General features: G+C 47.0%; 2 protein-coding genes across 6 annotated transcripts; one reads left to right on the top strand and one right to left on the bottom strand.

The window, feature by feature from the left end:
* The first annotated feature begins 821 nt into the window (after positions 1-821).
* tmem259 (transmembrane protein 259) lies at positions 822-11,245 on the top strand. Of its 5 annotated transcripts, none has more exons than XM_036131779.1 (12): positions 824-1,108; positions 2,846-3,177; positions 4,067-4,357; positions 4,431-4,539; positions 4,711-4,821; positions 4,894-5,016; positions 5,092-5,228; positions 6,625-6,682; positions 6,887-6,970; positions 7,059-7,191; positions 9,474-9,573; positions 9,661-11,245. In XM_036131779.1, exons 2-12 carry the CDS (start codon positions 2,968-2,970, stop codon positions 10,327-10,329), a joined length of 2,025 nt encoding a protein of 674 aa, XP_035987672.1. In that variant the 5' UTR covers positions 824-1,108; positions 2,846-2,967; the 3' UTR covers positions 10,330-11,245. The 5 variants fall into 5 exon arrangements, with proteins under 5 accessions (XP_035987674.1, XP_035987672.1, XP_035987670.1 ...); XM_036131777.1 differs by having other exon boundaries at positions 4,431-4,593; XM_036131778.1 differs by having other exon boundaries at positions 825-1,108; positions 4,431-4,593; positions 5,092-5,192.
* An 8,739-nt stretch (positions 11,246-19,984) lies between these two features.
* On the bottom strand, positions 19,985-22,227 carry LOC118560597 (SH3-containing GRB2-like protein 3-interacting protein 1). The gene is made up of 2 exons (XM_036131796.1): positions 21,986-22,227; positions 19,985-21,515 (listed from the first exon to the last, which is right to left on the bottom strand). Exons 1-2 carry the CDS (start codon positions 22,069-22,071, stop codon positions 20,780-20,782), a joined length of 822 nt encoding a protein of 273 aa, XP_035987689.1. The 5' UTR covers positions 22,072-22,227; the 3' UTR covers positions 19,985-20,779.
* Between the last annotated feature and the right edge of the window lie 1,689 nt (positions 22,228-23,916).

Here is a 23,916-nt window from a genome sequence, read left to right as displayed (position 1 = left end):
GATACAAATATAGTTAATGTGTCTGGTCAGTAGAGGTCAGTGTGTATAAGCATTTGGTCCGGGTTCATGCTAACACCCTCCTGTCAGCCATTTTTCAGGGTTTTGCACTAACACACTCCTGTCAGTCAGAGCTCAGGGTGCACTAACTGTTCTATTCTCGTTCATAGGCCAGTATTCCCAATGTTTGTGTTTAGAACTTCCTGTCAGTCAATTTTTAAGTAAAAACTCACCGGCACTTTAGTCTGAGCTTGGAGGTAGCTTCACATCCCCCTGTCAGTCAGTGCTCAGGGAGTTAGCATTACATCCTCCTGTCAGTCAGCGCTCAGGGAGTGAGAAAACATCCTCCTGTCAGTCAGTGCTCAGAGAGTTAGCATTACATCCTCCTGTCAGTCAGCGCTCAGGGAGTTAGCATTACATCCTCCTGTCAGTCAGCGCTCAGGGAGTTAGCATTACATCTCCCTGTCAGTCAGCGCTCAGGGAGTTAGGAAACTACCTCCTGTCAGTCAGCGCTCAGGGAGTTAGCATTACATCTCCCTGTCAGTCAGCGCTCAGGGAGTTAGGAAACTACCTCCTGTCAGTCAGCGCTCAGGGAGTTAGCATTACATCTCCCTGTCAGTCAGCGCTCAGGGAGTTAGGAAACTACCTCCTGTCAGTCAGCGCTCAGGGAGTTAGCATTACATCCTCCTGTCAGTCAGTGCTCAGGGAGTTAGCATTACATCTCCCTGTCAGTCAGCGCTCAGGGAGTTAGGAAACTACCTCCTGTCAGTCAGCGCTCAGGGAGTTAGCATTACATCCTCCTGTCAGTCAGTGCTCAGGGCACCGGAAGTTGCTGCGCAGCCAGGACCCGTATTTCCGGCTGTGTTCGGCAGTTAGCAGCAGACGTTAGCCGCAGCGCGGAGCTGATTGAATCCCTCGGACGCTGCGCGGCTCCCCGGCCTCCTCTGCCAGGTGGATCCGCCTGAAGCCGCTCTTCTCTCGGCCTTGCTCCGCCTGCTGAGCGCTAACGCGGCGGCTTGTCGACCTTCAGCCGCCAGTCCTTCCAGCTAGCATCGAGCTAACAGCTAGCTTCCTGCTGATGAAAACATCGCGAGGAAAACTTCGCTGACAGGTGAGTCTGACACACCTGCAGGGTCCCGAACACACCTGTAGGAAGGCTTACACCCCTGCAAGGACCCCCAGCCATCCTGCAGAGGCCCCTTAATGCGTGTTGTGGTGCAGGGGCCCCTACACATTTCAGAGGCCCTTGGTACACCTGCAGAGGCCCCTGGATCCTCAAAGGGGCCCCTAGCACACCTGAACCAGAGAGGAGCACCTGAGCTCGGCAAATGACGGCAAACGTCAGCTGGAAGGAAACCCGGTTGCTCACCTGTAGAGCCCGCCTGGCCTGACGTCAGGTAAACATGGCTGAACAGAACCGCTCTGAGCCCAGCTCAGCAGAACCAGAACCTCCAGCAATGCTTGCTGACACCTGGAGGTAGAAACCCACTGGATCCAGTTCTCACTAGTTTGAGTTTGGACCCCAGCTGGAGCTGGTTCTGGAGCTGGTTCTGGGTGAGTTTTTCTGGGTCGGTCCATGTTCATGATGCTCTCTGAAGGCGAGGCGGTGCCGTCCATCCAGCTGGACCCAGTGGATCCGGACATGTCCAGATAAATCTGGTTCTGGTTACGGCCCGGGTCCGAATGGAAAGCCTTTCTTCATCAGCACATGATCCAGATTCACACATCCGGATCATTTTAAACAAAGGAAACCGGGTTTTCATTAATTTTATTTCTATAGCTCCAATTAATTAACATCACATCATCTCAAGGTTCTTTCCAAAGTCAGACTCCATCAGATCCTCCAGGTTGGTGAGAAAGTTTCCTCTCTAAGGAAACCCAGCAGGTTGCATCAAGTCTCTCCAAGCAGCATTCACTCCTCCTGAAAGAGCGTAGAGCCACAGTGGACAGTCGTCTGCATTGTTGATGGCTTTGCAGCAATCCCTCATACTGAGCATGCATGAAGCGACAGTGGAGAGGAAAACTCCCCTTTAACAGGGAGGAGAACCTCCAGCAGAACCAGAACCAGGCTCAGTGTGAACGCTCATCTGCCTCCACCCACTGGGGCTTAGAGAAGACAGAGCAGAGACACAGAAAGCTCAGAAGCTCACATTGACCCAGGAGTACTTTCTATGTTAGAGAAGACAGAGCAGAGACACAGAAAGCACAGAAGCTCACATTGACCCAGGAGTACTTTCTATGTTAGAGAAGACAGAGCAGAGACACAGAAAGCTCAGAAGCTCACATTGACCCAGGAGTACTTTCTATGTTAGAGAAGACAGAGCAGAGACACAGAAAGCACAGAAGCTCACATTGACCCAGGAGTACTTTCTATGTTAGAGAAGACAGAGCAGAGACACAGAAAGCACAGAAGCTCACATTGACCCAGGAGTACTTTCTATGGTAGATGGTAATAGAGGATGATCTGCCTCCCCTGATGATGTCACAGCTAACAGAACGCCAGACCAGGTGTACCTTCTATGAAGAGAAAAATGACAGAGAACAAAAAGTTAAAAGCTGACATAACAACAAACAATGCAGATTGGAGAGCAGTAGGAGAACTCAGCAAAGTCATTTGATTACTTTGTGGAAAGAGAGACAACTTGGGATATTTGAGTTCTTTAGAACTCTTTAGAACACCCAGGCTAACGAGCTGCTCTACCAGCTTGTTAGCCTGGAACTGAGGGGGGGGGGTCTGATCAGATCAGCTGGTCTGATCTGCGCTGGTACCATCTGCCGACTGCAGATGTCCTGTGCTGGTTCTGGGGTCGACTTAAATAACTGAGCTGTGTCTTCTGGAAACTTGCAGGTTCCAGGGACTTCATCTGTGGACGGTTCTGCTGGAACTGGACCAGAGTTCATGAAGCAGACCAGAACCATGCCGACCTAGGAACCGATTCAGGAGCTCCAGAGTCCTGCTGCCGTTGCGACATGTCGGAGAACCAGGCCAACAACAATGTTCCCCTGAACAACAACAACATGGGGCCCAACAGGATCCGGAACCCCAACATCAACCAGAACCCGCTCATCAACGTCCGGGACCGGCTCTTCCACGCCCTCTTCTTCAAGATGGCCGTCACCTACGCCCGCCTCTTCCCGCCCTCCTTCAGGAGAGTCTTTGAGTTCTTCGTCCTGCTCAAGGTGAGGCGTCCTGCAGAACCCCCGTTTCCACCAGAACCCCCTGTTCCTGCAGAACCCCCTGTTTCCACCAGAACCCCCTGTTTCCACCAGAACCCACCCGTTTCCACCAGAACCCCCCGTTTCCACCAGAACCCCCTGTTTCCACCAGAACCCCCCGTTTCCACCAGAACCCCCCGTTTCCACCAGAACCCCCTGTTTCCACCAGAACCCCCCGTTTCCACCAGAACCCCCCGTTTCCTGCAGAACCCCCTGTTCCTGCAGAACTCCCGGTTCCTTCAGGACTTCTGTTGCTTGAATGTAATTTATTTTCTCCTCATGTCTCCGTGGCGCTGCAGCCTGGATGAAGGTAGAGGAGAGAGGAGCAGGAATCAGAGTTTATAGTTGTTATGCAGCCAGAAGGAAACTCAGAATAAGAGGCAGATTAATTTAAATTAAAACACGAGACATAAGCGTCCCTAAAGGACAACCTCACAACGTAAAACCCTCAGAAATAAAGTTTTAAATATCTAACAGCCTTTTAGATTCTTTAAAGAAAAACAATAGAAAAAAACTTTATAAAAAATGGAATAAACGTTCTCGGAAGTAAAATTTGTAGAAGGCCAAATGTAGCGTGCGGAACCCCCCCCCCCCCCCCCCAGTGTTAGAGCCTCACCTCTGTTACATCTCTGTTCATAAAGACACCAACAGTGTAGGAACATAGTTTTTTACCTCCTAAGGTAACAGAACACCTGGGCAGCAGCTGGTTCTCTCAGCTGATTGGTTCTCAGTCCAAAGGGAAAAAGAAATGGAAATTAAACTTTTTTGTTTAATTTCCATTGTTAATGGTGAAAATAATGGTGATGTCAGTCTGAGACGTTTCTCTGCTGCTCCTCTCCCCGCCCTGCGTCAGGCGCTCTTCGTCCTCTTCATCCTCGCCTACATCCACATCGCCTTCTCACGCTCCCCCATCAACTGCCTGGAGGCGGTGAGGGACCGCTGGCCGCGGGACGGCATCCTGAGGGTGGAGATCCAGAGGAACTCCAGCCGCGCCGCCGTCTACCTGCAGCACTACGACTCCTCCGTCTTCCAGGAGGAGGAGGAGGAGCGAGGAAGAGGAGGAGGGGTGGTGGCTGGGGTCAGCCTGGGAGGAGACGAGGAAGAGGAGGAGGAGATGACGGTGTTTGACAACAGCTCAGTGCAGGTGAGTCTCAGTCGCCATCCTCACCTGTGCGCCTCCACCTGCGCCTCCACCTGTGGCCTCCACCTGTGTGCAGTTCGAGCTGGACATAGAGCCGCGCCTGAAGCCGTCGCTCGCGGCCGGAGGTTCTGGAGCGGCCGGGTCCAACGCCAGCCAGGACGTGGCGTTCAGCGCCGCCTCTAAAGGTATGCAGCCGCTGCGGGACTCAGTGTCCGAGCTGGAGATGATGACCAGAGCAGGTAAAGCCACACTGGCTCCGCCCTCACACCTGCCGTGTTCACACCTGCCGTGTGCGGCCGGTTCCGGTCGGGTCCGGTCGGGTCGGGCCCGGCGCTGACGCTCTGCTGCCGTTTCAGTGTGGCCGCAGGACGAGTACATGGTGGAGTACTCGCTGGAGTACGGCTTCCTGCGCCTGTCCCAGAGCACCAGGCAGAGACTCAACATCCCCGTCATGGTCGTCACGCTGGGTCAGACTCCGCCTCCGCCTCGCCCCCCCCGCGGCTCACCTGGCCACGCCCTCACCTGTCCTCTCTCTGCAGATCCCACCAAGGACGAGTGCTTCGGAGACGGCTTCAGCCGCTTCCTGCTCGACGAGTTCCTGGGCTACGACGACATCCTGATGTCCAGCGTGAAGGCGCTGGCTGAGAACGAGGAGAACAAAGGTACGCAGGCTCCGCCCACTCAGGGCGCGCTCACCTGTCGCCCGCAGGCGCTGACGTCTCTGCGCTTCTCTGCAGGCTTCCTGAGGAACGTGGTGTCTGGAGAACATTACCGCTTTGTCAGCATGTGGATGGCCCGCACGTCCTACGTGGCAGCCTTCGTCATCATGGTCATCTTCGTAAGTTGCTCCGCCTTCGTCATCATGGTCATCTTCGTGGTGGTGATGATGAAGAGTGATGATGATGATTTGTAATTTGTAATTTTATCAAGGATACCCATTAGCTGTTGCCATGGCAAACAGCTAGTCTTCCTGGGGTCCACATTAAAAACATACAGTAAAAAACAGTTACAAATATAAAAATTTCCAAAAATGTAATTTCTTAAAAATTACTATAGGAAGTACAAAAGAATAAGTAAAATAAAACAGCCAATAAAACAAAAACACTTCAGGGCATCAAATGGTGTCTCAGATTCTTTTTAAAATATAATTTACTATCAGTGTAGCGGATGTAGTGAGGAAGATTATTCCAAAGGTGTAATGATCTAATATAAAGGATCTAAATGATGATGAAGAGAGTGATGATGATGATGGTGGTGGTGGTGATGAAGAGAGTGATGAAGATGATGAAGAGAGTGATGAAGAGGAGGAGGATGATGGTGGTGGTGATGATGATGAAGAGAGTGATGATGATGAAGAGAGTGATGATGATGAAGAGAGTGATGATGAAGAGTGATGATGATGATGAAGAAGAGTGATGATGATGATGAAGAGAGTGATGATGATGATGGTGGTGGTGATTATGAAGAGTGATGATGATGATGATGAAGAGTGATGATGATGATGAAGAGAGTGATGATGGTGGTGGTGATGAAGAGAGTGATGATGATGATGACGAAGAGAGTGATGATGATGACGAAGAGAGTGATGATGATGACGAAGAGAGTGATGATGATGATGATGATGAAGAGAGTGATGATGATGATGACGAAGAGAGTGATGATGATGACGAAGAGAGTGATGATGATGACGAAGAGAGTGATGATGATGATGAAGAGAGTGATGATGGTGGTGGTGATGATGAAGAGAGTGATGATGATGATGAAGAGAGTGATGATGATGATGAAGAGAGTGATGAAGAGGAGGATGATGGTGGTGGTGGTGATGATGAAGAGAGTGATGATGATGATGATGATGAAGAGGAGAGTGATGAAGAGGAGGATGATGGTGGTGGTGATGATGAAGAGAGTGATGATGATGATGATGATGATGAAGAGAGTGATGAAGAGGAGAGTGATGATGTGATGAGGAGGAGGGTGATGATGTGATGAAAAGGAAAGTGATGATGATGGTGGTGATGAAGAGGAGGGTGATGGTGGTGATGAAGAGGAGGGTGATGATGTGATGAAGAGGAGAGTGATGATGTGATGAAGAGGAGAGTGATGCGGGACTCTAACTGATCGTTTTAGTTTAAGTGATGTTAGAAAATGTTTGAAATGATCCAGATAAAGCGAACAGTTAAAGACGATGAAGAAACGATGGACTAGAAGTTTGACCAGAACCAGAACCAGAACCGGTGAGAAGCTGAAGCCGGGTCTGTTCTGTCTTCCAGACGCTGTCGGTCTCCATGCTGCTGCGATACTCCCACCACCAGATCTTCGTCTTCATCGGTGAGTGTCCTCTTCCTCAGGAGGAGGTCCGGACCTCCTTGGTTCGGACCGGTCCAACCAGACCAGGTGGACCCTGTGTAGTCTGATCCCGACCAGAACGGTTCCGGTCTGGTCCGGCTCAGGTTTGCAGGTCCACCTCTCAGCACTTTAACCCAACATCAGACCCGGTTCTGTCAGTAATGGACCTGGTCTCTGTTGTTCTAGTGGACCTTCTTCAGATGTTGGAGATGAACATGACCATCGGCTTCCCAGCAGCCCCTCTGCTCACCGTCATCCTGGCTCTGGTTGGTGAGTTTGTGCCGCCGCAGCATGACCCCTGACCTCCTGCGTCGTCTCTAGGTGGCGCTCACAGCTGTTCTTCCTCTCTCACCGCCAGGCATGGAGGCCATCATGTCGGAGTTCTTCAACGACACGACCACGGCGTTCTACATCATCCTGATCGTCTGGTTGGCCGACCAGTACGACGCCATCTGCTGCCACACCAACACCAGCAAACGCCACTGGCTGCGGTGAGTCGGCGGACCCCTGGTGGACGATCTGGACCGGCCAATCACAGCTGGCTGCTGCTCTCTGTTCACTCTGATTGGTCGGTGTGGCTCCCTGATGGGGCTGCCAGGGCGTGTTGCTCAGGTAGCCCTCCAGGTGTAATTTCTGCTGGTTCTTGCAGCAGTTTGAGTCTTTAAGCCCCTCGTTGGTTAGCAGTTAGCATTTAGCAGGGTCAAAGTTCATCATCAGCAGGAATGATTTTATGGGATTCTTCATAAATAAAATTGATTCCATTAAAAATAAAATAATCGGCATCCTCCCAAACATGATTACCTCGTCCTCAGTAAGTGAGGCAGCGTTGGAGGAATCCTTAGAACCTGCGCAGTGTTTGAACTGTTTAGAAGCAGTGAAGCTTTCTGAGCTATCTAAAATTTTAGCTTCATCTAAACCTTCTACCTGTATGTTAGACCCAATCCCAACCAAGTTATGTAAGGAGGTATTCCCTCTGATCAGTGGTCCTATTTTAGACATGATTAATCTATCCTTAGTAAATGGATATGTACCACAGGCTTTTAAAGTAGCTGTTATTAAACCTTTACTTAAGAAACCATCTCTTGATCAAGATGAGTTAGTAAATTACAGACCTATATCTAATCTTCTTTTCTTATCTAAAATTCTTGAGAAAGTAGTTGCTAATCAACTTTGTGAACATTTACAAAGTAATGACCTACTTGAGGAGCTTCAGTCAGGCTTCAGAGCTCATCATAGCACTGAAACAGCTCTGGTGAAGGTCACTAATGATATTCTCATGGCCTCAGATAATGGACTTGTGTCTATACTTGTCCTGTTAGATCTCAGTGCTGCATTTGATACAGTTGATCACAATATTCTCCTACAAAGACTTGAACATACTGTAGGGATTAAGGGGAAAGCATTAGGCTGGTTTAAATCTTATCTGTCAGACAGATTCCAATTTGTTCATGTTAATAATAAATCTTCCTCAAACTCTAGGGTCACTTGTGGAGTACCACAGGGTTCAGTCCTTGGACCAATTCTCTTTACTATATATATGCTTCCGATTGGCAAAATTATCAGACAGCATGGGATTAATTTCCACTGTTATGCTGATGATACTCAGCTATATTTATCCATAAATCCTGATGAATCCAATCAGTTACTTCGACTGCAGTCATGTCTTGATGACATCAAAAGCTGGATGACTTTAAATTTCCTGCATCTAAATTCTGACAAGACAGAAGTTGTAATCTTTGGGCCAGAGTCCTCAAAAAATAAACTTCTTAATCAATCACTTAATCTGGATGGCATTAACTTGGCCTCTGGTAATAAAGTAAAAAATCTTGGTGTTATTTTTGACCAAGACATGTCATTTAAATCCCATATTAAACAGGTTTCCAGAGTTTCCTTTTTTCACCTTAGGAATATCGGGGTCTATTTCTCTCTCTCTGCTGAGTTCTCCTACTGCTCTCCAATCTGCATTGTTTGGTGTTATTTCAGCTTTTAACTTTTTGTTCTGTGATTTTTCTCTTCATAGAAGGTACACCTGGTCTGGCGTTCTGTTAGCTGTGACATCATCAGGGGAGGCAGATCATCCTCTATTACCATCTAACATAGAAAGTACTCCTGGGTCAATGTGAGCTTCTGTGCTTTCTGTGTCTCTGCTCTGTCTTCTCTAACATAGAAAGTACTCCTGGGTCAATGTGAGCTTCTGTGCTTTCTGTGTCTCTGCTCTGTCTTCTCTAACATAGAAAGTACTCCTGGGTGAATGTGAGCTTCTGAGCTTTCTGTGTCTCTGCTCTGTCTTCTCTACCATAGAAAGTACTCCTGGGTCAATGTGAGCTTCTGAGCTTTCTGTGTCTCTGCTCTGTCTTCTCTAAGCCCCAGTGGGTGGAGGCAGATGAGCGTTCACACTGAGCCTGGTTCTGGTTCTGCTGGAGGTTCTCCTCCCTGTTAAAGGGGAGTTTTCCTCTCCACTGTGGCTTCATGCATGCTCAGTATGAGGGATTGCTGCAAAGCCATCAACAATGCAGACGACTGTCCACTGTGGCTCTACGCTCTTTCAGGAGGAGTGAATGCTGCTTGGAGAGACTTGATGCAACCTGCTGGGTTTCCTTAGAGAGGAAACTTTCTCACCAACCTGGAGGATCTGATGGAAGCTGACTTTAGACGACATGTTGAGAAATGGACCTATAGAAATGAAATCAATTGAATCTAATAGTTTTTTCCTTCCTGCCGGTATTTAGCTCTAACCCAGCTAGTGGACTCACCTGGTTCTGTTTGGTTGCAGGTTCTTCTATCTGTACCACTTCGCTTTCTACGCCTACCATTACCGCTTCAACGGGCAGTACAGCAGCCTGGCTCTGGTCACTTCCTGGCTCTTCATCCAGGTCAGAACCTCCTCATCCTCTCATGTCTGAAGCCCCGCCCCTGGTTTCTGATTGGGTAACGCTCTCTTCCTCCCTGGCTTTCTGCAGCACTCGATGATCTACTTCTTCCACCACTATGAGCTTCCTGCCATCCTGCAGCAGATTCGGATCCAGGAGATGCTGTTACAGAACCAGCAGGCGGGTCAGAACCAGACGGCTCTTCAGGATAATCTCAACAACAACACTGCAGCTGCAGGTGCCGGCGCCGGCCCCGCCCCCGCCGGAGCCAGCCAATCAGGAGAGGCTGGTAGCGACCCACTTCAGGGGGACCCGCCGCTCCCCTCATCCTCGGCAGCGGTCGGGGCGGGGGAGGTCAGGGCGGAGCTAAACTGGGTCGCTCAGACAGCCGCCATCATCACCGAGGCGCTCGGCTCCTCCAGCGACTCGGGAGGAGGAGGAGGAGGAGGAGGAGGAGGAGGTCAGGGACCAGTAGGAGCAGAGATCAGCGTGGAGTTCTGGATGGGAGGAGGAGGAGGAGCAGAAACTGGAGCATCGGCAGGTGGAGCTCCTGACGTCGTTTCATTGGATGTTAAAGCTGCAGTGGGCGGAGCCGAAACGACACCTGGAGACGGCAGGTGCCAGGGGGAGGAGCTCGTCCAAAAGGTGGAGCCTTCAGATGTCTCTGCCCCTCCTACGGACTGCCCCGCCCCCCAGAGTGCAGGTACAGACTGCGGGTCACCTGAGCAACAGAGCTCCGCCCCCCTCGGCACGTCGTGAGTTTCTGCTGACATCATCATGTCACCTGGATAACAGCTGATCGATCGTTGAGCCGACAGAAAAACAGTCCAAGCGGCACTTTACTTCCACATAATCCAATTAATTCATGAACTGATTGATCAATTAACTAATCAAAGACGTGTTCGGTGGGTCGGTTCCCTCCTGATGCTCGGCAGGTTGATGTGAAGAGGTTTCAGGTGTGCTGTTTGGTTGCACAGGTGAGCTGCGGTTCTGTTCGCTGTGACCCGTCTGGAAAGCCGAATGGAGGTGTTGCTGATGAGTAGGCCTGAATGTTTCCCTCTTAACTCTGATTAAACCAGCTTTCTGACCCTAGGAACGATTGATTAGGTTCTGATTACAACCCACAACCACCAATTGAACTCGTTAAATCTGCTTTTATTTTGGAGGGAGAACAGGAAGCTGCTGTTAGACCTATTGATCAGGCTGATCAAACAAAATCAGCAGCGGAGCGATATGATTGGTTGTGCTAATGCTCAGGCTCCGCCTCTCAGTTGAGGGCGTGGCCCGTCATCATGTCCCGCTTTGAGCATCAGGCCGAGTCATCTGCATGAGCTCACCTGTTCAGAACCGGGAATCCAGAACCAGAACCTCACTGACGCCTCATCCTTTCATTTTCTATGTCCTGATTCCTCTGCTTCCAACAGCCGCCCTGAAGGGGGCGGAGCCTTGCAGGAGGAGGGGCCTGGCCTAGTACCTGTACCTGGCCGTGGGACTATGGACGGGGTTGGGGGCGTTTCTTCTTCGTGCCTCTCCGCTGGATGACTGTAGCTTGTTAGAACCTATTTAAAGCCGTGGAACCAGTGGAACCTGCAGAACACGTGAGGCTCCTGCAGCCTGAACTGGGTCAGAGCTGTGAGTCACCTGTAGGTTCAAAATAAAGGAGTTGTGAAATAAACCTGGTTTCCTGTGGGGGTTTTATTACCCGCTGGTCAGAACCACCAGCACCCAGTTTGGAGAGCAGAACAAACTGAATGTTCTAGAAAAAAACAATATAACTCACAGCTAATCACCAGAACAGCTTTATCCAGTTCTTTGAAGACCTTAACAGGTTCCTGAAGGTTTGTCTTTTGTTCCCACAACGTCAGAAAAACCCGCGTGAAGCGCCACAGAGCGGATCCAGTTTCTGCAGCAGGTCTGAACCATTGTTGGGCAGCAGAACTTCAGAAACCCGGCTAGAGATCTGTGTTTCGGGTCAACACCAGAACATGTTGAGGTCTGCAGGTCCATCCCTGGGCAACATATCAGGTGTTTACCTGGACAGGTGGCGGTGAGAAGGTTCACCTGCTGCCGGCGCTCAGAGGAAAGTGTTTGAGTTACAAGCTAGATTTCCATTTTTAGATTTTATATTAGATCATGAGTTTGATCTCAGATTTATTATTTCTTACTGAAAGCCTCCAGCTGGGAATATGTGTCCCTCAGCGCTGTCCTGGTGAACGGGTCCTCATGTCAAACCGCTCTGCTGTCTCTTCATCGGGACAGCCAATCAGAACGCAGCGTTTACACAGCAAAAAGGCAGCTAACAGTAAAATGAATTGGTGCATTTGTCGTTGATTAGAGCAGCAAGTTTCAGTGATCTGCCAGAGGAATTTGTCCTATTTCTTTAGTATGTGTAATTATTTTATTCTAGGGGTCAAAATATTCATTCCATTGGCAGATTATCTTATTTATCTGCTCAAATCAAGGACAAATGCACTAATTTTAAGAAAATATTTACTTTTAGTTCCCTTTCTGCAGTGAACAGTCAATGCTAGAAGTTCTCTGAAATGTGTGGACATTTGTGGAGAAAGGTAAAGAACCCTAAACTCAGTGGATTTAGTTTAATGCCCCTGAGGGCTAGTGTTGGTGGGTTAGGGTCAGTGACTTTAATGCGACTTAATTAACTTCCTGTTTGGACCGACTTCCTGTGGATTCGTTGGACTCCCGGTGTGCTCTTCAGGCGTTGGTTGTAAAAATGGCGTTGGTTGTACGGTGCTCTGGTTTTGGTGGGAGCCTGTTTGTCCCGCTTCCTAAACGTCTAAACCTCCTGGCAGAGCGCTGGAGGCTCAGAGTCTCTGACCGGAGGCACAGAGCAGCGTCCCGCGCTGTAACGCCCTCCACCAGAACTCTGGAGGCCCGACGGGTCAGCAGCTCCACATCCAGCCCTTGTTCCTCGGTGTAATGAAAACCAGGGAACCGACCAGTCAACAGAAATATACGTTGACAAGGTCCAAAGAGAACAGAACCCCCCGCAGCAGGACCAGAATTACACATTTTGAAGGAAGTAGATTGTTAGATGAGAAGAGATCCACAAAGAGTGGAGCTGCTATCAAGGCTCGGTTGTGCAGGACTAAACTGTCTAGTCGGGGTTTTATGGGGACTTCTGTGTATGTTGGTCCAAAGTTCTGATCCGGTTCTGGACCGGACTCGCCTGCCGCCCTGTACTTTTATCACGTGGTCAGTGTAACACAGACATACTGTAGATGCTGAACAGTCTGGACCTCCAGAGTGGACAGCAAGTCTCACCTTCCAACCAGAACAGCAGGACTCCCTCTCTCTGGACCGGGTCTGGTTCTGATCCAGGCCCAGCAGAACCAGACCTCCTGCAGCAGCTCAAGAAGTCTCTCCTTTCTCAGAATCTGCTGATAATTTTCTTCACGGCCGTCATGGAACCAGCTGTAGTAGACATTTAGAATTTCACCCACTGGTTGTAGTTCCTGGTGTTGACAGGGGGTGGCGCTGTTCCCATGTATACCGGACAAAACGTTCCCAACACCTTGTTTATGTATCATCGTTATTATTATTTAACTTTATTTTAAACAAGAAACACACAGAAGCAGAGAAAAAGGCAACAACAAGCACAAAATTAAGATTTAGGATCTTAGGGCAGAAATCCAGATCTATGGAGTCGATTTTATTCCATTATTGTTGCAAAGAACACGTTTTATAAATAGAAATGCGAAAAAAATGCAATCCAGAATTTTTTTAGAGTAACTTTGCTGTTTTTTCATATTCTATTTGTTCAAAAGCTTTTTTGATAATTTCTTTTTATTTTTCATTAATTTTTTCCTAATTTTTTAAAAAAAAATCTTTAGATTTTTATATTTTTGAACTTTTTTCACATTTCTCTTTTAGATTGAGTTTTACGAATTGCATCCTCTTCAGATCACATTCTCTACAGCTCTGGGGGCGGGCTTTCCTCTGGACTGAGGAGCGAAGACGCATTTCTATTGGTCAGCAGGGACGTCAGCAACAGTTTTATTGGTCAATGCACGTCAAGAGCGAGAAGTGAAGAATATGTTCTGTTATACTTAATGTGAAAATAATGCAGTTCCTAAAACTCAACCTGAAAAAGCAAAAAAGTTCAACTCTCAGTTCAAACTCTCAAAAACTTTTTGATTAAAAAATGTTTCAAAGTTTAATTACTGGAATTAATTTTGTTCAAATGTTCATTTACAAAACGTTTTTTGCAACAATAATGGAACAAGATTCACTCCATACAGATCGAACTTTTCATTTAAACGGCTTTATGGTTTGTGCTCGATTTAAAGGACTCGATAGGAGTTAATTGCAGATAGTTAAATCTGAGCTTTTATTGTAGATATTTGGAGGTCTGAATATTCTATTTAGCAAAAATAGTAAAATAATTGACATTTAAAGTGTCTGCATCACAAAAGTCACTTTTATCCTTTCTAAACAAGACATTTTAATAATTGTTTAATTGACATTTTAAAAAGTAATTTTCAATTTTCTTTGATGAAAGAAAATTGAGGAAACATCTGACTGAGTTGAAAACAGCATGAAACAGAGTGCTGCCTCTCACAGCAGGGTGCCGCTGCGATAAAGCCAAGCTCCCACAGACAATCGTCCTCACTTCCTGTTGCTCCTGGGAGCGGACCCTAAGCAGAACGGAGGACCCGACTGGGTTTGGAGAACCGCCGGCTGGATGGAAGCTAAGGCTGCAGTCTAACTTCTGTGTAACCAGACGCCGGAGTAAAGATCCGTCTACGTTGAAACCAGCCTTGTTATTTTTTCTCAGGTGTTGCAGGAAGCTGACTCCAGACACCGTGGAGTCTAACCCTCCTGCCTGCAGAGGGCCCATTTTCCCAAGCTGAGAGCATAAACTGAGCTGAACTCACCCGCTGCAACCGGGTCAAAGACCCGCATGAAGGATCCCAGAGCCGCCTGCTCCATCAGCGAACTCACTTATCAAGCGAGCTCTGCATAGGGTCCACTGTAATTCACCCAGCGCGATGGGAGACTCGTTTTGGGGAAACTACAGTTGTAGCTCAGTGTCTGCCTTGCTGTGGTTACAGAGAGGTGTCTGTTTTGTAGAATAAATCATCCGCCAATGAGTTACTGATCTGGAAAAACCGAACCTGAAACCACAGAAAAACATTCAGATCCCAAATGTACAGCGTTCTAATTCTTCCAGTCTATTAGCAGCTTTCCACTGAACGTCTGCCTGCTGAGTTTGACATTACTAAACAATTCTTTAGTGCGGGGAAAAGCCATGTAGATTTGACCGACGCAGTAAAATGCTAACCAACCAATGGGAAGAAGTTGAGCCCCTCCTCATTTGCATAATGAGGCAGAAATGCATACAGAAATGTAAAAACGACAGGCAGAAATAAATAGCATCACAGAAATATATAGGGTAAAAAAATACAAAAGAAGAATAAAACAGACAAAAATATTATAACATGCACAAAAATAAATACTTAAAAAAATAAGTAATAAAGTTGAAGATTATAACGCACAATAAATAAATAAGGTAATTATTACAAAGGCGAATAAAATAATAAGCTAATTAAAAGAGATATATACATTTATGTCTCACTGTATAATTTAATTTCCACCTACTTTTATCAATTTGGTGGCAATTAATTGTATGCTTATTTATTTATTGAGCATTTATTTATTTCTGTATGGAAGACTTGGTCCTCCATACTCATTACGACTAAAATAAAGCCAAAGCTTTTTAAAATTGGCGCCGAATTTCCCCTAGCCTAATGCTATTAGCTTCCGGATAAATTCCACTCTTCCCGGATATACCTGCTGCTCTCGCTTTCTCCACCTTTCTGTTTTTCTGTCGGTCGTTTTGCCAAATTCAGCTTCATACCAGCAGGTGATGCCAGTAAAATGCTGACAGGTGAGAGTGGGATTGGTTAGATGACTGTTAGTCATCTGTGATAGGTTGGAGGATCACTATTATACCTCCAAAGAAGCCGTTGTATTAAAGTTGATGCCACACTACAAGTTTACAGTAAAAAAATGCTGCAATTGATTGTTAAAAGGTTCGCAATAAATATTAATTCATGTTAATTCAATTCAATTCAATTTTATTTATATAGCGCCAATTCATGAAACATGTCATCTCGAGGCACTTTACAAAGTCAAAATCAGTCAGATTATACAGATTGGTCAAAAATTTCCTATATAAGGGAACCAGTTGATTGCTTCAAATCAACTGGTTAAGGCTTAAACAAACATGTAAACCAGTCAAAGGAAAGTGTTAAACAGTTTGTTTTCATGTATTAAAGTTTTACCCAAGGACATGGTGTTTTGCATCAGTAATCGGCTATTAAGCCTGCTCTGGGATTGATTAGGAGTGGCTCTATCCTCCACTAGGGTGGCTTTCAGCTTTCTCCTCATTGCATTAAAACCGCTGCATGAGAGAAACCCTCTGGTGATTCTTTCTCAACTATTTTCAGGAGTGTAACAAGAGCGCATTAATCTCAGATAGCTGAAGCAGTAAAATAACCAGAATTTAGAGGAAACCTAAGCAAATCAGAATGATGATGGGGATGGGAATAAGATGCTCTGTCTTCTCTAAGCCCCAGTGGGTCGAGGCAGATGAGCGTTCACACTGAGCCTGGTTCTGGTTCCAAATACTTCCCTAGCAACAGTATACGATTGGATATTTCACTAGACTTGTAGGGTGACAGCCCCAAAAGTATAGAAGAAGAGAAATTATATGTTCTGTTGGTGGAAATGCACTGTTAAATGAGTCAATTAATAGAGTCAATTAGTAGAAATGTTTTAATAATTCTTATTACATGTAGCCACGTACTATGAGGTAAAAACTGACATCAATAATACTTTTAAAATCTATATATATATTGACTTTTCCCCTCCACATCTAGGGAGGGCAGCGCCCGAGCGCCCCCTATGGGCCAGCCGCCACTGCTGCTGGGTTTCCTTAGAGAGGAAACTTTCTGACCAACCTGGAGGATCTGATGACATAAACGTCTATAACAGTCAGACAATTATTAATATGCAGATAAAATAAACTTTATCATCTCCATAGAGGGAAATTAATTCGTTTTAGTGGTGTGATGAGTTGCAGGCTCTGCTATAGTAACGTGATTTTATTGATAAATAAATAACAGGGAAAAAATATAAAATAATCATGACTAAAAATTAGAGAACTGTTCAAATAATATAGAACAGAGGAATTAAATATTATTTACAGAAAGGCTGTCAGTAATAAACATTTTAAAAGAAATGGAAAAAGTTGCAAAAAATATAAAACTGTAGACCAGATAAAACAGGTGATTCAGTATTTCTGTATATTTCATGATGATGTCAGCATCAGAGCCTAAACGGAGGACTAGAAGGTTGCTGGTGCGACGCCGGCTCCTCTCTTGCTCCTGATTTCTGCACGGAGAGCTTCTCACTTTCCAGGCTGGAGGTAAAAAGCAGAGAAAGACTCGTTGTTCTGCAGCAGAGCTTCAGTTGCATCTGGGCTCCGTGACCCAGGGACACCTTCAACTCTCCTCTGTTAATAATAATTATTATTATTATTATAATTATAATTATTATATAACCATAGAGACATAATAATCACACAGACATGATCATAATAATATAATATAAACACACAGACATAATACATTTTATCTATTGGCTCCTTTCTTGCCACTCAAGGTCATCTTACATCAAACACAAAAACAGACACGTTCTAAAAAAAGAAACAAATACAATTAAAAATCCAATTTAATTAGACCATGCAGTTAAATATGTTGGTTTAAACAGATGAGTTTTGAGTTGAATTGTGGAAATGAGTCTGTGTTGCATAGCCTGGGTGGAGGTGAGTTCCAGAGCGGCTGTAAGCTCCGCCCCCATGGCAACAAGACGGCACCTGTACCATGAGACGACGCTGATGTAATCTCTGTGGAGATGAACTGAGCTGTAAACGCCGGGGAGCTGAAGGCGCAGTGCTAACCCTCTGAGAACAGAGGGGGAGGACTGAGCTTCCAGCTCGATTTAAGCCAACCCCCAGTTACTTACTGAATAAAAGGAAACATGATTCCGTCAAGTTTCAGCGCTTTACTAAGAACCAGAGCAGAGACAAAGTAATCACACCCCTGGCTAGGCTGCAGCCTGCCACCCTGCCGGTTTCCTCTGAATCTCTGCTGTTTGGGCCGACCAGAGCAGACGTAACACCAACACCTAAAACCCAAACGTTTACAGTCTCACAGAGTTGACCTTGGTTTTAATGAGCAGAGTGAAACCGTCCTCTCCCTGAGTTCAGCTGCTCACGTGTTTCTAAGGTGATATGTCAGGGGGGATTTTAATACCCTAAGTTTTAATAACTCCATTAACAGCCGCAGCTAAAACGTGCCAGGGTTCTTTCCCAACTCTCCTCTGTTCTCCTCCCAGAGCTGAGAGGAGCTGCTGCCCTCCTTCCTCCACCTTTTCCCCCATTTCCTGTCGTCATTTCTCCAGATCCAGCTTTATACCAGCAGGTGATGCCAGTAAAACGCTGACAGGTGAGAGCGCATCAGTACCAGGTAGATGAAGCAGTAAAATGACCAGAATCATCAGAATAATGATGCTTCAAACATTTTATGCTGTGGGACGGTTATTTAATTTTGTTACAGGTGCATAGTGCAAGTTTTGAGTTTAAATATTACTTATTTAATTTCACATACATGCCCTTAAAATTGCCTGATGTGTAAAATGAGTTTTCCTTTATTTCCAGCAGTTGCCTCTATAAGCCGGATTAGTCAGGTCATGAGAGAGTGATTCCGGCCAAATCATCTGGGCATGACGCGTTGCTCGCTCTCGTTCACCTGCTACTTTGTTCAGTCTTCACAAAAATCAATGCATTAACTAGGGAACAGGAGCTAACTTCAATATTTAGAGCTTCCTGACCTCAGAAGACATTATGCCTCTAAACAAAAGGCCTGTGCAGTCGCAGCGGCAGATGCTTTTCCTCTCCTCCCAGGCGCTACACAACACTGGTGTCATTTCAACTTGTTGCCAGAGGGGGCAGACTTGTGCAGAATTCCTGGAACTTCCTGGAATCAATGTGTGCTTCTGTGCTTTTTTGTTTCTCTTGTTGTGTCTCTGCTCTGTCTTCTGTAACTCCAGTCGGTCGAGGCAGATGACCGTTCATACTGAGCCCGGTTCTGCCGGAGGTTTTCCTTCCCGTTAATGGGGAGTTTTTCTTCCCACTGTCGCTTCATGCTTACTCAGTATGAGGGATTGCAGCAAAGCCATGTACAATGCAGACGACTCTCCCTGTGGCTCTACAGTTCCCCAGGACATTTTTGACCAATCTGTATCATCTGACCCAATCTGTATACTATGATTGAACTTGATTTTGTAAAGTGCCTTGAGATGACATGTTTCATGATTTGGCGCTATATAAATAAAATTGAAATTGAAATTGAAATTGAAACTCTGTTATAATAATCATCTGTATATTATGCTATTGTGCATATCTGTATAACTCTATTCATAGTAATATCCACCTGCTATTGCACTTCTGGTTAGACCTAAACTGCATTTCGTTGCCTTGTACCTGTACCTGTGTAATGACAATAAAGTTGAATCTAATCTAAGTCCAGTTGTTTTATTTTTAAACTTTTTTTTGGGTTGTCCTTTTTCTTGTTCTATCAATCAGTCACAGCCCTTAAAACACAGCGTCACACCTAGCGACGGGGTCGACCACACCTAGCGACGGGGTCGACCACACCTAGCGACGGAGTCGACCACACCTAGCGACGGGGTCGACCACACCTAGCGACGGAGTCGACCACACCTAGCAACGGGGTCGACCACACATAGCGACGGGGTCGACCACACATAGCGACGGGGTCGACCACACCTAGCGACGGGGTCGACCACACATAGCGACGGGGTCGACCACACCTAGCGACAGAGTCAACCACACCTAGCGACGGAGTCAACCACACCTAGCGACGGGGTCGACCACACCTAGCGACGGGGGGGAACCGCACCTAGCGACGGAGTCGACCACATCTAGCGACGGAGTCAACCACACCTAGCGACGGGGTCAACCACACATAGCGACGGGGTCGACCACACCTCCTCACTACAATAAAGATTTCTGTCGTCTCCGACAGTGAAAGCGCCTCTTTCCTCAGAGTCGCTCACAGCAGAAACTCCTGGTCGGAGGTTTTAGGCTAAGATCGGAGCTCTGAGAGTCTCTGAGGATCTTTGTGAATACAAACCCTAACTTTTAGATAAACATGCTATAACAAAGGAGAATTTTGCTATTAGAACTCATTCAAAGATTTTAAAAGCATAGTTTGGATTTTGAATTCTTTTTTAACAATGCCGTGTGTTTGCATGGGTTAGCTCATTTTCTCTGGTTTGGAACTTAACAGGACAAAGGAGACAAATGTCACATTTCTGATTTATTAGAAGTCAAACCCAAAAAGCCAATTAAAACATTAAACTAAGTGGAACATCTACCAGATGATTGAGCTGCCATTTGAAAGCAGTGGACTTCTGAAGAAAGCCTCATCAGCATCGATCCCTGAGATAGTGGCCAGAAAATGCCTCAGAGCACGAATAAAAACCTGATTCTACTGGATGGTAAACCAGAGACGACGTGATCGGTTGGTCGCTTGTCTTTACGTCCCGAGGTGCTCATCAGACGTCATCCCACTTCTGCTTCTACAGGATCATGAAGTCTGGTGCCTCCACAAGAAAGGCAGGCGGCAGTCAAAAAACACCAGAAATTTTATTTAAACACAAACGTCGGCTCACTGACTACAAACATAAAACATGTTAAAACTGGTCTCACCTCTGCAGCAATATCTGTTTTCATGTTTGCATATTTGAGATTTTACCAACAAATAGAAAAAGATTGTTTGTTAGATGTTCCTCAGGGCCGATGTCTCGGTCCTGAAGTTTTTAATGTTAATTCTGCCTGAAATTGTTCTGACTCACACAAACTTTCCTACAGGAACAATTTCAGACAACGTCTGAATGAAGTGAAGAATGATTTTTAAAAAGTCGGTCACTTTTAACAGAACCACAATGTAACCAAAAAGGGAATCTGAGCAACGTGGAACAACGAGGGGCTGCGTTGACAACGTTTTTGTGCTGTTTTTTATTTTGGTTTTGAGGATGTTGCCGTTAGAAAACGAAACCTGTGTCTTTCCCTCTCTGTTCAGACGTCTGTCCACAGGAATCACCTCTGCTGATTGGACAGTCTGCTGCGGAGGGGCGGGACTTTGGACAGCACTTTGTGGGGGGGGTCTGTCATGGTGGTCACGCTCTTCCTGTGGGGAGAAAGGCTGGTTGTGGTGGTGACGGTGGGTCCGGAGTCGGCTGGGTTCCCTGCGGTCGCTGTGGGTCCTGGAGGTGGGTTGGTTGTTGCCGTGGGAACGGGCTTGGCTATCGTGGTCTGGATCTCAGCCCTGCGAGCCAAAGCTGCCCTGAGTTTCTCCCTCATCTGCTCGATTTGCTCCTGCAGCTCCTGCAGCTCTCCGGGCTGAGGCGGCTCCGGCGTGGGGGTGCTAGCAGATGCTGGGGGGGAGGTCACCGCAGCAGCAGGGGGGGGGGCCTTAAGTTTGGCTGAGGAAGAGGAGGGCAGTGACAGCACCAGACTGGCCAAGGAAGCTGCCGGTCCTCCATTCTCACACAAGCTGCTGGTTGGCCCCCCCCTTGGCCCTATAGTCTCCTCCATGTCGGGTTTAGCCCCGCCCCCCTTTGTCTCTGAGGCGGCGAGGCGCGCCAGCAGGCGGCGGGTGTTCAGGGTCTCCAGACTGAAGTGAACCCGCTTGAAGTCTCGGGCGTCTGTGGGAACCGGAGCGTCTTTACTGGTCTCGTTGTTCCACTTAGCAGCAGCTCCGAAGGCCGGGGGCCCCGGAGGGCCCCGTGGGCCGGGGGGGCCCGGAGCTGTCGGGGTCTTTTCCAGATTGCAGCTGAACAGAAACAGAAAGCAAGGAACGGTTTGGTCATTTTTATTCTAACATCTTTATTTATCTTGTGTCAGAACATAAAAAGAACGGCTGTCCTTGGCTACCTGGAGCCGAGCTCCGCCTGAACCTACAGGATTCACGAGTGAGGTGGAGATTAAAAGTGACACTGAGACTAGTTTAAGTGTATAAAGTTCTCAAGTACAATGTTGTTATCTTAAAAATAGCAAATATCATCATAATTTTATTTAAAATGGCACCAGAAATATGAACTACAACTGTTTGAAGAAAAGAACATCATCAGAAAGGAAAAAGATAAAACCAAATTGGTTTTAGAATATAAAAGGAAAAAGACATAAATTAATAATAAACATTAAACAGCATTTATTGCTAATAAAAAGCAAAATAAAACCTGTTTCTTTCTCAAACAGGAGTTTAGATATGCAGGGAAGGAAGCGTGAAGGAAGTGAGTTTACTACTGTTTCATTCTGGGACCCTCAGGATCCCCAGGCGTGTGATTACTTAGATCTGCTCCCTGGGGTGTCATGATTATGGTTTCCATGGTTGGCCCAGAAGCAACAAACACGAAGACGTAAGTTAATAAAGTATCTGATCTTCTGATAGGAGTCAGAACTGGGACGGGCAGGAGGAGGAGGCAGGAGGCGAGTGGAGAACAAGGAGCAGGAGGTGATTTATGAGGAGCAGGACGACAGAGCAGAGGATTAATTAGATCGTCTCTGTCACCTGTTTAGTGATTAGATGAGTTAGTTGTCCTGTTGGATCCTATTTCAGGTTTTCCTTTTATTCACTTCCTGTCAACACTAAGTTTAGATTTGTGTATCTGTTAGCTCTGGTTTCTGAGGTTTAGTCTTCTTATTTTGTCTGTAGTTCCATTGTATTTGTTTAGTGTGATTCTTCCTCATGTCTGGTCCATCCTCTGTCAGATGTAGGTTCTCTTAACTCCTAACACCTGCAGCTCATTATGCCTCCATTCCTTCAGCCTGATTGCATCACTTGGTTCACCTGTGCCTCGTTATGCACTCATGGTTTTCCTCCATTACTTCCCCTTCAATGGTGCCTTCCAGTTGTCTCGGTAGTTGGGATTCACCACCTCCAGGTGGGAAAATCTAACTGGACGGCCCCTAAAGTCGGTATTAGGAGTCACAAAGTTTTGTAACTTCTGTATTCATGATGGCTGCTACTCACTGCCGCATTGAGTAAAACTGAAAAACGTTGTCTGTTGCAGCAGCTCTGTATTATTTCTGTAACATGTAGTCTGTGGTGCTGGTTCTGGCCCTTCCAGTGTCCTCAGACGGAAGTTTCAGCCGTTTATCTGCTCAGAACACCGCCTGCAGCAGCGTTAGTGGTTCAACATCAGAGCCGGCGGCCATTTTTTCCTACTGTCTGATGGAGGGAGACTGGAACGCAGGAAGCAGGAGACGAAGCACCTGGGACCTTGCGAGGCTAAAGGAACGCACCATAAGTCCAGTCTTGATCTGGGGAAACTGTTCCTGTCTGCTTCTGTCCTCCATCCACCCTGGAAGCGTCTTTATTATTAAATTTCGTACCGTGCGCCTCCTGAGCTCCTGTCTGGGCTTTATGTCCGGCTCCTAGAACCTTCACATTGGTACCATGAAAAACTAGATAGTATTCTAATATATAAGTCCGTAAAAACGAGCACACACAGCACGTGTGAGTTTTGCATCTCTGATTTAAAGAGATATCATCCCAAGGATGGGTACCACGGAGGAATCCAGAAAGGATCCTATCAGCACCGGGAGGTAGGCTGGGTTGGACCTGCACTAACCTTTTGTCTTTCTCAGCTCGCTGCCATTTTCACGTCCTCATACGTCATGTTGAGAGCTCGGTGGATTTTTCTGCCAGACAGAAGCATCAGACTCAGTTCTCTGACCCGGAACCCACAGGTCTGGTGGCTGGGTGGAGATGAGAACATTGAGCTGGAGAACATGCAGACAACAGCCCGGCTCACCTGTGAGGTGTGCAGCCAGTATTTCAGGTTCTGTCTGGCGGGCGGATGTGGGGCAGGACGAGTCGATAAAAGCCGTGCTCTCCTGCGAGGGTCAGCAGAGCTCCGGCCACGCCGACGCACAGCAGCACGAAGAGTCCTGAGAAGTGGCTGATGCCCATCTGCAGAGTCTGAGAGAGGAGGGTGCAGTCCCTGAGTCGGCCTGCAGGGGGCCTGAGGCCTGCATACAGCCTCACTGAGGCCTTCCTGAGTGCCTCACTGCGTCCTTCATGTCATGTCACATGGGACACTCAGGAGAGTCAGTGGGTCAGGGTGGCCTGCAGGGGGCAGCAGAGTGGATCCGGTTACCGTGGAACCACAAACATACATGTGAAACAATTACTGACATATACGTGGAAACAGACCAGGGGTCCGTTCTTC

The sequence above is a fragment of the Fundulus heteroclitus genome, unplaced genomic scaffold (assembly GCF_011125445.2).
Source record: "Fundulus heteroclitus isolate FHET01 unplaced genomic scaffold, MU-UCD_Fhet_4.1 scaffold_46, whole genome shotgun sequence".
Classification (NCBI taxonomy): Eukaryota; Metazoa; Chordata; class Actinopteri; order Cyprinodontiformes; family Fundulidae; genus Fundulus; species Fundulus heteroclitus.
The sequence above is the reverse complement of the archived record's forward strand: the minus strand, read 5'-3'. Positions and strand labels throughout refer to the sequence as shown.

Excerpts from the sequence above, each read along its gene's own strand:
- tmem259 (XM_036131777.1), top strand. The coding sequence starts at position 2,968 with ATGTCGGAGAACCAGGCCAACAACAATGTTCCCCTGAACAACAACAAC. Across the intron at positions 5,017-5,091 it reads TGAGAACGAGGAGAACAAAG|GCTTCCTGAGGAACGTGGTG; the intron begins GTACGCAGGCTC and ends GCTTCTCTGCAG. Across the intron at positions 6,683-6,886 it reads CCAGATCTTCGTCTTCATCG|TGGACCTTCTTCAGATGTTG; the intron begins GTGAGTGTCCTC and ends CTGTTGTTCTAG.
- LOC118560597 (XM_036131796.1), bottom strand. The coding sequence starts at position 22,071 with ATGGAAACCATAATCATGACACCCCAGGGAGCAGATCTAAGTAATCAC. Across the intron at positions 21,516-21,985 it reads GGTCCCAGAATGAAACAGTA|CTGCAATCTGGAAAAGACCC; the intron begins GTAAACTCACTT and ends GTTTCTGTTCAG.